General features: G+C 33.9%; 1 protein-coding gene across 3 annotated transcripts in view; it reads left to right on the top strand.

Moving 5' to 3' along the window:
- Positions 1-15,081, top strand: part of MPP7 (MAGUK p55 scaffold protein 7) — a 241,825-nt gene that overhangs the window by 51,059 nt on the left and 175,685 nt on the right. For all 3 annotated transcript variants that reach the window (XM_088789450.1, XM_088789453.1, XM_088789457.1), the window contains exon 2: positions 3,995-4,148. In XM_088789450.1, coding sequence (XP_088645576.1) covers positions 4,112-4,148 — 37 coding nt within the window. In that variant the 5' untranslated portion in view covers positions 3,995-4,111. The remainder of the gene's footprint in view (positions 1-3,994; positions 4,149-15,081) is intronic.

Below are 15,081 nucleotides of genomic sequence, written 5' to 3'. Positions count from 1 at the left end.
ATGATTATTAAATATTTATGGCGGCTAATTAAAAGTTTTCATATTCTTGAATACTCCTCCCAACTTGAGAGGAAATGTGTTTGAATATGCAGTCCAGTACTTTATTTATTCATTTGCATTAACTCTGTGGGTGTGTGTAATATTGTGATTTATAATAAGAAACATATCTTTTGTCCTATTCCTGTTTTTTGGTACAGAGCTCCAAAAACCTTTGGAATTACCTAAGTGGTAAGAGTGATAAAGGTGGCTTGTTCAATCACACCTGAGTTGATATTAATGAGGTGACTTTTGGAAAGCCCCTAAGGAAGGAGGCTGGTTGCCAGGGAATCAACCTTGATTAGAAGGTTGAAATTTTCAGCTCCATCAACTGAAGCGGGGCTGGAGATTGAATCAGTCACCAATGGCCAATGATTTAATCAACATGACTATGTATGAAGGATCCATGAACACCTCAAAAGACGGGGTTCAGAGAGCTTCTAGGTTTGTGAACATGGGGAGGTGTGGGGAGAGGACATGGAAACTCTGTGCCCCTTCCCATGTATCTTACCCTATGTATCTCTTCCATCTGGCTGTGCTTGAGTGTATCATTTTATAATAAACTGGTGATCTAGTCAGTAAATGTTTTCCTGAGTTCTTTGAGTGGCTTTAGCAAATTACCCCAGGGAGGGAGTTGTGTTTATGGTTAATAGATCAGAAGCACAGGTCACAACCTGGACTTTCGATTGACATCTGCAGAAGGCGGGGAGGTCTTGTAGGACTGAGCCTTTAACCTGTGGGATCTGATGCTATCTCCAGGTAGACAGTGTCAGAATTGAATTAAATTGTAGGCCTCTCGTTGATGTAGAATTGCTTGATGTGTGAAAACCTTATTTGGTACCAGAAGTGAAGGAGTGTTGTAGTGAGTATTGAGAGTAGAGGAGACACAGGAGAAGTATATATTTCTTTAATAGTGTGTGTGTGTGTGTGTGTGTGTGTGCATATTTGTTTGTTTGTTTTTTTTTTTTTGCAGGTGACTATTTCACTGGGTGCAATAAGACAATATTTGGTCTACTGAAAAGGGCAAAAACTTTGCTACAAACACTTGCACCTCTGCGATTGACCACTAGATGTCACAAGTGCCATGGGAACCCTAAGGGTTACCCAGGGCCTGGCAGAAATTGGACATTGTAAGCTCGTAGACCTTCACATATTTCACTGTTTCCACATGATAGATGCCAGAAGAACCTGATACAGTGTGATATATAGAAGCAAGGTACAACTGGAATAATGAAATTTCAAAAATAAGCCTTTTTAAAGGAGGGTTGTAATGGTTCTATTGGGTATTGTAAATGCTTCAGGTGCACTTGATACCACTGTTATGTTCCTGGCGTTTGGGGCTCTCTCTTTTTTATAGAAAGATGGATTGAACTTCAATTTAAGAATATTTGGTAATCCCTCTCAGGACAAACTGTAACAGCTGGTATTTTTGTGTTGTAGTAAATCGATTCCATACAACAGTCAGTAATAATTATGGCTGGGTTCTGACAAATTCCAAAGCATTTTCAATAAATTTAGCCAAAGAAAATAACATGATTACTACAAAAATTTAGCTCAGTTTGCAAGTTAAACCCAGCAATTCTGCTTCGTTCCACAAAATATTAAGCATTTTAATGGTTGGAATTTTATTAAACCATTTATTTTTTATTAATATACTTATATGTGTTCTGAGAAGATAATTACTTTGTAGCCTATAGTTCTTAAATAACAGAACTTTGGAAAAATTTAACTTGAGTGTTCATTATGAAATAAAAAACGAGACCTGCTAAGACCTTTCACATATGGCATATATGTACAGAAGCAATATCACATCAGAATGATGTTTTGATGTGGACTGTAAGGTTGTCTTAGTATTAATTGAATGTTTGTTTGATATAAGGATACGTTTGCTTATGTGGTGTATGTGGTTTATAAAAGTGAAACACTGTAACTTTTTAAAGTCATGTAGAAAGTGGTAGCTTGCATGGTATGTGTCTTTTTGTAGTTAGGCAGTCTGTACCATACAAATTATTATGATTTTTCTCATAGCATAAAGAGCTTAAATTACATACTCACATACATGTAACAACTACCTACCCACATACATACAGATATATTGCTCTACTGGTGGAAATGTGTGTGTATACACTTTACAAATGCTAACCATTTCCTCTTTTTTTTTTTTTTTTTTTTTCCCAGCAGCTAAAAAAGTCTACTTACTGAACACATTCTTTAAATTGTCTGTGGTCTGTTTTTGACTGTCTTTGTGTTTGAATTTAGGAACGCTTTTGTGTAGTTGAATCTTAATCCTGATTGTTAGAATAATTTATAAAAGCAAAGCAGAATGGCCTTTTAAAATTATTGGGAAAAACAAGCTTCAGAGGTGACCATTAATGAAACTTTGCTCTGTTTTTTTCTCTCTTATTTTTATTTTTAGCTTAGTGATTTGTATTTTCATTTGGTATTTAAAACAACTGCTCGTATTTTTAATCAACACTCCTCTCTGTGTAGATTTCTATGCTTATATTAACTTTGTCAACCTTTGTAATAATACAAAACAAAGTTCAAGACGTTGTACAAGATAGACTAGACTATCTTTGACCAGACTACTTGATGGGGAATTTTTTAATACTACATTCACTTTCGTAATTAAAAAGCTAATTTAGAAGGCTTTAATAGAATTTTACAGTTTGGACTTTTTCAAGTGAAATTTGGCAAGCACATTTTTCTTTATTCTGTAATATGAATCATCAATTTAAAGTTTTTAAGAATTGAAGTGAGGCAGTTTTTCGAACGTTTGCAATATCTGTTTTTCTTGTTAACATGTATTAAAATATGCTTTTAAATTACTGAATTTGCTTTATAGAGAACTGGTGAAAATGTATTAAAAACAAACTTAAACACATTGTGTGGTTCTGCTGAGATTTCTAAAAAAATGTAAATGCAGTGTTTTTTCCGTTATTAGGCAGCAGTGGTCCAAATTTAAACCACATGGCCTCCTTCTAGGTGTTAGGCCAATGTAAATTTTAATCTTGCTACTTTCTTTTATGTTTTCGTTTTATAATCTCATTACCTGAATTAAACAACTCCAGTCATAATAGCGAGCATTTGTTTTTTGCTTGCCATGTGCCAGAAGCTGTGTTGTGTGCCTTAGTGTATTTAATTGTCAGACAATTCTAAATTGCTATTATCCCCATTTGCATGTAAGGTGATTAAGGCTTAATAAGATTAAATAACTTGTCCTAAACCACAGATCTAGCACTGATTAGAGATTAGGCTAAACTCTAAGTTCTAAGTTTTTGCTCTTAACTACTATAATTAATGCCTTTACTGCTTATTTTGGGATAAACATTAGTTAAAATAGTTATTGAAAAAAATTGGTATTTTCCAAGATACAGCAAAGCTTAATTTTTACTAAAAGAATTTACTTTTGTATAGTAGCTTGGATTGCTAGGTTTAGTTTAGATTGTGAACACTACTGTAAATCTATGATAACATCTTGCTTCAATTTTAGTATTTCAAGGTTATTTGCAGTTTTCAGTTAGAAAATTTTGCAGTTGTCATATTAGGATGAGCTATTTTTAAAAATTACAATTAGTTATAAATTGTTGACAATTTATAAAGTTTCTGTTCTACATTAGAAATATAGCTTAGAATTATAACAGGGGAAGGAATATTAAAATGGCATTGGCTTATGAAAGCTTCTTTAACTTCTCCATCTATGCATTCATCTGTCCTCAAACCAATGGTAAAAATCTTTGAGGAAGTCTTGATACATCCATGAAAAACTTTCATGTTTTTAATTAGAAATTTCACATCAAAATAAAAAACTCTCACGCTTAATATTTGCATATAGTCTGTAGAAAAAATTCTGAAGAATTGTGATCTCTCTCATAGAGGTTTGAAATACAAATTAGTTACAGAATATTGCAATTTAGTAATCTTCCTTATTATTTAAAACTGTTCCTTTTCTTTGTAGAAACAGCCTGCGCGATATATAATTCTTGGTAGACAGCGTGGCTGCGGGCCGTTGAGCTGGAATTCCCTGCGGCTTTCTGAGCAGCGAGTGTTTGGAGTGCAGTGTCCAGCCTTCATCATGCCAGCTTTGTCAACAGGACCTGGTAGTGACACAGGTATGTGAACCCCAGAGGGGAAGTTTCCTTCCATCCTGACTTAAATCTTCTCGCTTACTGTGAAAAACAGCATTGCTTTAAGCAAGTGCAAGCTGGTCATGCTTGTTTTTCTGTAACCAACACGAGGGGTGTGAAATCAATGCATCCTTCCAACGTGCAAGTTATCTATCGAAGGGCTTTGATTGACTGTGTGGTGGCTTATACTGATGGTCTTGTACTGTCCAGCCTTTTGGGGTAATGTGCATTTACATTTCTTTAAAAAATATTACGTATTTTAAGCATACACAAAAGTGTGGCAAGCACCGTGGTCTCCCCTTCGCTGTGAGGGATACATTCCAAGACCCCCAGTGGATGTCTGAAAGCTTGGATAGTACTCAACCCTGTATATATGATGTGTTTTCTATACGTACATACCTGGGATAGAGTTTAATTGATAAATTAGGCATGGTAAAAGATTAACAAAATAATAATAATAAAATAGAACAATTATAACAATATTCTGTAATAAAAGTTATGTGAATATGGCATTCTGAAGCAAACTAAGGGTGATTTGGACTATGTGATAACGGGAGATGGTTACTAAATGACTAACAGGCGAGGAGCATATACCGCGTGCAGACACTGCATAAAGGGATGAGTCACATCCCAGGTGGGAAGGAGTGGGAGGGCGGGACATTTCATTACACTACTCAGAATGGTGCACAATTTGAAACTTATGAATTGTTTATTTCTGGTATTTACCATTTAATATTTTTGGGCCATGGTTGACTGTGGAAAGTGAAACCACAGATAAGGGGGAGACTACTGTAATGATATTCAAATTAAGCTTCACTCAGATTTAATGAGGGATATGAGCTTTTTGCCATACTTGCTTCAGACTTCTCACTTTTTTCTTTAAGAAGTGAAACATTACCCCTAACCCATTCTTCCATTTTCTTTCTTCCTGTCATCAGAGGTTAAAAACCATTCTGAAGTTGATACATATCATTAAGGGATTCAGTTAAAACAGACACATTTCGCCTTATCATCCATTGTAAGACTTAGTGATACTTGGAATAAAGATTTCCAAGAAAAGGAAAAAACTTACGCATGTGTGTAATGTGTGAAATCCCTCCTTCTGACCTGATTCGGGCAGCAGACTGGGGATGATCAATGCCCCTTTGAAGTCCTATTCTGGGGTTCCCCAGAATCAGCACTTAAAAAAAAAAAAAAGCACGTTCCTGGATCCTTCCTAAAACTAGGAAAACAGAATGTGAGTGGGTTTGGGGAGCTACGACACGCAATTTAAGACCCCTCAAAAGAAGTGATGGCATAGAATCTGACTAAAAAGGAAGTTTTCTGTGTAGCATTGACCATGCTGAATTTGGTTCTGTTCATACCATTCTATAACCAGCTGAAATAGCTGTCTCACACTAGACAGTTACTGGCACCATAATTTTTAAAAAGCTGAATCACAAATTTGATTTCGTGTTGTATTATGTTATGTTGGCATTTTTATTTGCACTATTTCAAGTATCATTCTTTGCTGTTTAAAGCATATTCACACTTACATTTTGGCAAGTTTTATCTCATCTTTATTCATCAAGAGTGATATATATATTTTTTCCCTACTGTGATTTACATTCAGGGTAGTTTTTCTTAGGAAGTGATTTTGATTTTTAAATGACATAAAAATCTTTTTTTCTCAAGACATTAACTTGGAGGCTAACTCTTTGGAAACTTTTTTTCTTCTTTTTAGTTTTATATAGTCCCACACTGTGTTGTATTATATAAAAGGAAGGATTTAACTTTCCATAGTGGTTTGGGAAATTAATAGATAAAATTTATTTGAATCATAAATTTATTACAGTTGTGTAATGAATTTAAGTTTTATGCCTTGGTATTCACCAAAAATACCTTAGTTTAATTGAATGCAAAATAGTGTTGCTTACATCTAACTTGGGGAATGATTAAAATGGAGTATTTATAGTTTAAAAGGCAGTTTAGGTGTCAGTCATGAAAAATAGCGTAGGCTATTTAGCATTTGAAAAGGACTTTTCCACACATAGCTGGCTCACTTGGTGCAAATCTAAAATGCCTGTGTGACTCATGCTTGGCTTTGTGATATTTTTTGACCTGTATGTCCCACCAAGGTTTGAGTCAGGCAGAGAGGACGTGCCTGTTCCAAGAGTCACTGCATTTAGGGAAGTCCCAAAGTATGGTGGTTGTGGTTCCCTTGTAGTTCCTAGCAGACCAGATGCTGTTACCAGTCAGGAGTCACGTATACCGTCAGCAGTGTTGCTTAGCAATGTCAGTGCTGTTGGTGCTGTTGTTTCCTTATCAGGTCTCCAGGGGAACAGAGTTAGCATAACTAAAGGGCAGATGCTCCTATAGAAGGAAACCGGCACAACAGCAATCCCAATGCACAGGATACTTTCAGCGTAAAACTTCTGCCACTTCTCCCTCTTCCTGTTTCTACTTAATTTCACGAAGAAAAACAATTTTTAATTATACGTGTAATACATAAAAGCATTCTCATTGTCAAAGATGCCTAGATTAAAAAAAAGAAATGAATGGTTACTCCCCACTCTTCCCCTCCCCCTGTCTCATTTTCTGTCTGTTTGAGGGGCATCCTTCAAGAATTTTCTGTACATTAAACACATATGTATGTACATAAATATATTGTTTTATGTCTTTACTTTTTAATCACAGATTCCATCATACTCTGGACTGTTTCTAGCTTTCCTTCTATACCTAGTAATATATCTTGGAGAGATATTTCATGGTGTGTGTGAGTGTGTTTGTGTGTGTATCTGCCTCATTCTTTTAAACTAACACATTGTTTTCCATAGTATCACAATTGAATGAACCAAACTACTGTTAATGAAAGCCCTAGTTTTATTCAATCTGATGGGGAAAACATGGTATCTTAAATGTTCAGTATGCATTTCTATTGACATTGGGCATATTTATATTTGTTTAATGGCCATTTATTCCTCTGTGAATAGTCTATTCATATCTTTTCCCCATTTTTCTATTGGTTTATTATTTATTTATTTGCAGAATTTCTCTATTTGTGTTTTGTATATTAATTGTTTGGATCATTTTAGGTCAAACGCCATTTTTTATGGTCAGTCATTTGTCCTTTTTTCTTTCTCAAATAATAGCATTTCTTTTGTACAAGTTGAAAACTTTTGTGTAGACAAATCTTTTCTGTAGGTTAATGCTTTTTCTATTTTGCTTAAGATGGCCTTTCCTTCCCTGAAGATATTCTCTAAGCTTTTCTTCCAATAATTTTAAAAATTTGGATTTACACATTTGGAATTTTAGTCCAACTGTGATTTGTATGTGATGTTAGGCAGTAATTTAATTTCCCACATGAACAGCCAATAGTCCCCAGAATTACTTATTCAAAAGCCCATCCTTTTAACATAAATTTGTAATGATCCCTCTATTGTATACTAGCATTACGTATGTTCTGGGTTTTGTTTCTTGGCTGTTGTGATCTGTTGATCTTATTAAAAAAACAAATTTTTAATGGACTTTATTTTTAGAGTAATTTTAGATTTACAGAAAGATTATGAAGATAATATAGAGCATTCCAGTATACCTTATGCCTTGTTTCCCCGATTTTTAGCGTCTTATCTTTGTTTCATACATTCATTTCAATTAATAACTATTGATACATTATTGTTAACTAAAATCTATACTTTATTTAGATTTTCTTTGTTTTCCCCTAATATCTGTTTTTTTGTTGTTCCAGGATCTAATATTATATTTAGTTGTCATTGTCTCATTGGGATCCTGTTGACCTTAAAGTTTTCTTAGACTTTCCTTGTGTTTGATGATCTTCACAATTTTCAGGAGTCCTGATCAGGTGTGTTGTAGAATTCCCTCTATTGGAATTAGTCTGATATAAAGTGCCGAGACCTTGGTTGATATTAAGAGTACATAGTATCAAACTTGATTTATGACTGTTGATGTTGAAGTAGTGTTTGCCAGGATTTTCTACCGTAAAGTTACTCTGTTTTCCCACCCATCCCATACTGTCCTCTTTGGAAGGAGAGCTCCATGCGCAGCCCACACTGTCAGAGTGTGTTATAGTGTGTTATGCTCCCCCTCTTTCAGGGTGAAGTAGCTGTATAAATTATATGGCATTCTTTGTCTCTTCTCTCCCATTTATTAATTTATTTAATCATTTATTAATATTTATGTAGACTCATAGATATTTATTCGTACTTTGGATTGTAATCCAGTACTACTTTATTTTGTTGCTCAAATTGTTCCAGCTTTGGCCATTGGGAGGTCTTTCAGTTGGCTCCTTTGATATGCTCCCATGTGGCTTGTTTTTAACAGTTCTTTACTTTTGGCACTGCAAGATGCTCCAGGATTGTCTTATAGTGCCCGACTCCTAGAATCTGCCATTTCTCTAAGGAGCCCTAGTTCTTTGTATTAGGAGGTGGGATTAGGAACCAAGACCTCGGTTGATAGGTTTGCACACTGCTACCGGAGTGTTGTTTTTTTGGCCCTCTCATCTGACAAGGGCAAAGAAATACATGTATGTATAGTAACCCGTGTGTATAGACACAGAAACATTTCTGTGCTTAATCAGCTGTGACTGTATTAAGCTACGTATGAATTCTTACTGAGGTCTCCTCCTCTAATCCTTAGCAAATGGATCATTCTACCTCCCTTCTCTGGATCTGTAAATTCCCACTCCAGTAGTGGAAAGCTGGCCACCACTATTCACTATCCATTTTCTTAATTATTCAGTTCCAGTGTATATGTATAGAAGTATTAGAATTATTAACCTCCATGGAAAACAACTTTTATTAGTTAGAGAATTGGTCTTACTTTTATTCCTGTGATAGTACCATTTTGTTTGTAATCTTTATGAAATCATTCCTATCCTGCATAGTACCTATGTTATTTTAGGTTTATAAATTTAAGTATGATTTTTATAAATATCATATGTGAAATATAATATATATGTATATATACATATATATACACAGAAATGCACATAAAACTTTTATAATATAGTTTTAAAAGTGGTTATAATGCCAACGTTTATGTGGTCTGCCTCAATCAAGAAATTTAACACTCTAAAAGAAGCCTGTGTATTTCTTCTCATTCACAACCCCTCAACCTCCTTAGATATGGACATTAAAAAAAAAATCCTGTCTCACACTATATATAAACCTAGGTAATGATTTATGTAGGCATCTTAGGCAATATGGTTTAATTTTGCCTGTTGAACTTTATAAATAGAATTATACTATGGATTTTTTTTAAGGGTGGTGACTATTTAGAATGAGAAAAAAATCATAAATTATAAATAAAGTGGATCCATAAAATAAATATTACAAAATTAAGGGGAAGAGCATAATATTTTTATTAATAAATTGCCTGACGTACCTCTGTAATGTTTTCTATGTGTTTTGGCGACCTATTTTTGATCCTGTGATTTTGTAATATATTCTTAAAGAGAAGAGAAAGATAATCCAATCCAAACTCATGTGTTTTTCCTTTACTCACAATACTTCTGAAACCAAATGTGTGTGTGTGTGTGTGTGTATGTGTGTGTGTGTGTGTGTGTTCGTTCCCCCACACCAGATAATTCTGTGCGACACCAGCTAGGTGTCTTACAATTCAAATCTGAAACTAGCTGGGTTTAGTGCAGATCCCACAGTTTAAGGGCTCAGTCCCACAAGACTCCTCCCCCAGCCAACTTCACATGCCAGTTGCAAGTAATACGTCCCCAGGTTACCCACAACTTCTGTCAGACTTGGCTGCAAATCGGAGGTACCTATGATCCTCTTCTTGAATTTGATCATTTGCCAGAACAGCTCACAGAACTCAGGGAAATACTTATGTACATTTACCGTTTATTATATAATAAATGATATGATAAGGGATACAGATACAGATGAAGTGATATATAGAGCAAGGTTTGAAAGGGTTACAAGCCCAGGAGCTTCTGTCTTCGTGGAGTTGAGGTGTGCCACTCTCCTGGCATGTAGATGTGTTCACCAACCTGGAAACTCACTGGAAACTCCCATGCTTTTGGGAATTTGATGGAAGTTTCCCCATGTAGGCCTGATTGATTATTAACTTAATCTCCAGTACCTTCCCAGAGGATGGGGGATAGGGCTGAAAATTCCAAGCTTCAAATCATGGCTTGGTCGTTTCAGTGACCATCCCCCATCCTGCAGCTATCGAGGAGCTCACCCAGAGTAATCTCATTAGAACAAAAGACACTGCTATCACACAGGAAAGTATATAGAAGCTCTGTGTTAGCCATTGGGGGCAGAGACCCGTATATATATTTTCTATTATTTCACACAATCCTTCTTACGTTACTAACCATTTATAAAATTATTATTGATAGTTTGGATGCAAATAGCATTGAACTTCATGCAGAAATTCTGATAAATTTTACTTTGCATGATTCCCATTATAAAGAAAAATAACGTGTGGTGCATTATTGAATATATTGCTGACAGAATAGAGTTTCCATTTTGACTTGATATAAATGAGAATGGATTTCCCTGCTTACAATTTTGTAACTCTGGTGATTGGTAGAAGTTTTACAAATTAGCTTCTGACTGGGTACACCTCAAACTACTCTTAACTTCCCGTGCCAGTTGCTATAGAACTTGATTACATTGATACGTACGTACATCCTCTGGCCCTGCATCTTTGTGTCATGAAGCCAACTGAGGCAGCACCGTGGGTTGCTGGAGTAATCAAAATCTTTTCTCCTGGGACAATAATTTAAATATGTACAACCATAATGAGCTATGTAACTATATGCCACTACGTAACTATATTCTCACTACACCCAAGTTAAATTTATCTTGGAAGCAATTCATCCTTAATTAGAGCCCCAAAATGCCTTTATGTATTCTTTTGTGCCTTTTTTTTTCAGTCAAGACTGCCCATGCTGTGTTTAGATGTGTTTTGTTCAGTTATGAATATTCAGTTGTAGAACTGTATAGAAAGAGTTATAAATCACTCTTTCTGCATTCTACTGTTGATGGACATTTGGATTGTATCCAATTTTTTGGTAGTTATGAAAAGTTTTGTTAAGAACATTCTTTTTCCTGTATCTTGGTGCACATACACATGCATTCCTATAGTTTATGTACCTAGAAGTCAAATTGCTGGGTCATAGAGTACAGTTGTCTTCAACTTTAGAAGAGAATGTCGATTCCTTTCCCCAAATATTTGTACTAATCTAATTTACAACGTCTTTAATAGTGTGGGAGAGATCCTGTTGTTCCATATCCTCACCGTCGCTTGTTATCGTCAGGCTTTAAAAATTTTGCGACTCATCCGGTGGATGTACAATGATACTGCATTGTAGTTTTAATTTGCGTTTTTTGATTCTTAATGAGGTTGAGCACCTTCTCATTTTGGCCATTTAGATTTTCTCTCTTGTGAAGTACTGATGGAGTCTTTCAATTATTTTTCTATTGTATCGTCTTATGTGTGGGACGTGTTTTATTTTCTAGATGCCAGTCCTTTGTCAGTTTTGTTAATTGTATGTGTTAAAACTGTCTTATTCTGTGACTTGTCTTCTTTTTGCTGTCCTCCTTTACTCTATGTGCAGAAGTTACATTCTATGTGCAGTGTAGTTGAGCACCATTTTCCTTTATGGTTACTGATTTCTATATTTGATTCATGGAATACTTTAAATTATGGTTGTGAAATTATTCCTTTTTCCATTTCTGTTATGATTTTAGAACTCTAGAATACATTTTTGTGTAAGTATAAAGTAGAGCTCCAAATTAATTTTTCTCACATGGATATTCAGTTGTCTCACCATGACATTATAAGGAATGTCCTTTATCTTCTACTTGCAGTGCTACCCTCTGAGACCTTCATTACAACTTGACTATTGGTAGCGTGAGAGTGCATGTCCTTGTATCTCAGAAGGGATTATTCCAATATTTCTTGTTTGTCATCTTTGCTCTAGTTTTTTTCTTCTTCATGTATGCCCTTTATTAGATTAAGGAAGTTCTTTTTATTCTTAGTTTACAAAAAAATTATTTAATGACTAGCTATTGAATTTTGTCAGGTGCTTTTTATTCATTGTAATGATCATATAATTTATTTTGTATTAATCTCAATACAGCAAATTTTATTGAATTTTTGACTGTTAAACCAACTTGTATTTTAGAGGTAAACCCAATTTGGTCATAAGTTGTTATTCTTTTAATATAATCTGCTGGATTTGGTTTGCTCATATTTTATTTATAGTTTTAATCTCTGTGTTTATGAATGGGTTTAGTCTGTAATTTTCCTTTCTCCTTCTCTCTTACGAGATTTTCACAAAGTCATGTTGGCCTCACGTAATATGTTGGGAGGAGTGTCTATTCTTCTGTGGAAAAATTTGTGAAAAATTGAAATTAGTTTTTACTTGAGTGGAACTTAACTTTTAGGCTACTTGGGCCTGGATTTTTTCTTTTTGTTAAGAATTTTGGTTTACCAGCGGGTAAAGGGCGAGAGGGGTAGTAGATGAGGGTAAAAGTGATCAAATATATGGTGATGGAAAGAGAACTGACTTTGGGTGGTGAACACACAATGTGATATATAGATGATGTATTATAGAATTGTATAACTGAAACCTATGTAACTTTACTAACAATTGTCACCCCAGTAAACTTTAATTAAAAAAAAAAAGAATTTTGGTGACTAATTTTAAAGACTACTCAGGCTTTCTATTTCTTCTTGAGCCAGTTTTGGTGATTTACATTTTTCTCACACTTGGTCCACTTCATCAAAATTTTCAAATTTGTGAAAATGTTACTTACAATATTACTTCACATCTGCAATTTCTGTATTAATGTTTTCTTCTTTTGTCCTGATATTGACAATTTTTGTACTCTTTTCCACTCTGCTTGATAGTGCAAGTTTTGCCAATTTTATTAGTCTTTTTAGATATAATTTTTAGCCTTATTAATTTTTTTCTATTGTGTATTTGTTTTTATTTCATTGATTTTGTGTTCTTTTTCTAATTATGAAAATTTGTTCATAAATTTTCAACTTTCATCTTTTCTAATGTTCTTATTTAAGACTGTTTTCTTCCTAAGTCTGGTTACATTTTATGCCATAAATTAAAAATGTTTTCTAACTTTATTAAGTTTTTGTTTTATCTTAGAATTATTTTGTCATTGGTTATTTACATTTTTTTTTAAAAATATCCAAATAAGGATATTTTTCATTTATCTTTCTGTTACTGATTTCTACCTTAATTGCTTTGTGGTCAGAAAACTTAATTTATGTTATTTCAGTCCCTTGAAATTTGTTTATACTTAATGTTCAGCTATCTGGTCAATTTTAGTAAGTATTCTGTGTGTTTAAAAAGAAGGTACATTCTGCAGTCACTGAGTATAGCTTTCTATATACGCCACTTACGGCTAGTTTGTTAATTATTTATATGTTTTTGTATTTTTATCGATTTTTAAATTATTCTCTGTTATTAAGAGAAGTATATTTTAAAGTTTCCCCTTATGAGTATGGTTTTATCATATAGTTCTGTCCATTTTGTTGTATATATTTAAATTTGTAAGAATATAAATTTATTATTTTGCTTGTGAATGAAACCTTTTAAACAAATTATATGTTAAAGTATATATTTTTTCCTACTAGGTTCGTATTTTGTGGCTTCTCTTTGTCTTGACTCTTCTAAGTTTCCTTTTTTTTATTTTTATACTTTTGTGTCTTCTTTTGGACTGATTAAGATTTTTCTTTTTTTATTATGGTTTTCCCTTCTTTCTCTTGTAGTTATACATTTTCTTTTTGTTGTTTTAGTGACTACCTTAGAAATTACAACCTGAATTCTTTATTATAAAAATCTCACGTGCATCGGTACCTTTATTATCATCCTGTAAAATCCAAGGGTCTTAGAACACTTTTACCCTGTGTACTTCCCTTCCAACCTACATGCTATTTTGTCATGTATTTTCATTCTCTATTAAAAAAAGAAAACCTTAAATACGTTATTGTTATGCCTTTATGTTGTGATCTACTTTCTCTGGCTGTTTCTAAGATTTTCTTTTTGCTTTGGATGTCAGTATTTCCACTTACGTGCTGAGGTGGGATTTCTGTTTCTGTATCGTGCTTGAATTTTTTTTGGCTTTTTGAATGTGTATATTCATGTAATTCATGAGTTTTGGAAAAATTTCAATTGTTATCTTTTCAGATATTACCTCTACTCCATTGTCTTCTCTTTCTGGTATGTCAGTTAAATATGTGTAAGATTTTTTTTGCATCTGCTACCTCTCTTATCACTCTTCTGTATTTACATCTTTTGGCCTATTTATCCTGTTTTCTGAGTAACTCTCACCTATTTTCCATTTTAATCATTCTTTTTGGAACTGTATCTGATCTCCTTCCTATCTCTACATTGTTTTAAATTTTGGCAAAATATACATATTTTATAAGAAGTTTTGTTCTTTAATAAATGTTCAGCTAATGTTCAAGTAGTTTGTACCATGGATGAGTGTTAAGAAATCCAGTTAACCTTATTTCCAACATGAAAATCATAATGTTTTTATCCTTAAAGTGATAAATGAAAGTTATTGAAGATATTTAATATATCACTGAGACACACAACTAAAGGAACCATTTGAAGTATAATAACAGAAATGGACTTTATTGGCATTGTAAATGTCCTGAAAATGTTTTGTTTTATCTTTCATTGAAAAGACTAATGTGATCATTCCCCCATCCCCCCGATATGTTTTATTGTGGGAAAGCAAAGTTTTGAACTTGCTGATCATTTCTTCAAATAATTCCCCCAAACAAATATACCCTGCAGCTTTGAAGACATATTTATATTTTCACAGTTCCCTTTTACAGCAAATCAAGGTTATTAGGCATGTGGTTAACTGTTCTTTGTGAACAAAAAGCAGTGTGTGAATTGGCATTTGGGTGTGACTTTTTT

The sequence above is a fragment of the Rhinolophus sinicus genome, chromosome 1 (genome assembly GCF_057876585.1).
Source record: "Rhinolophus sinicus isolate RSI-liver-muscle chromosome 1, RSI-T2T, whole genome shotgun sequence".
In the NCBI taxonomy this organism is placed as follows: domain Eukaryota; kingdom Metazoa; phylum Chordata; class Mammalia; order Chiroptera; family Rhinolophidae; genus Rhinolophus; species Rhinolophus sinicus.
This window is presented reverse-complemented; position numbering and strand designations above follow the sequence as displayed.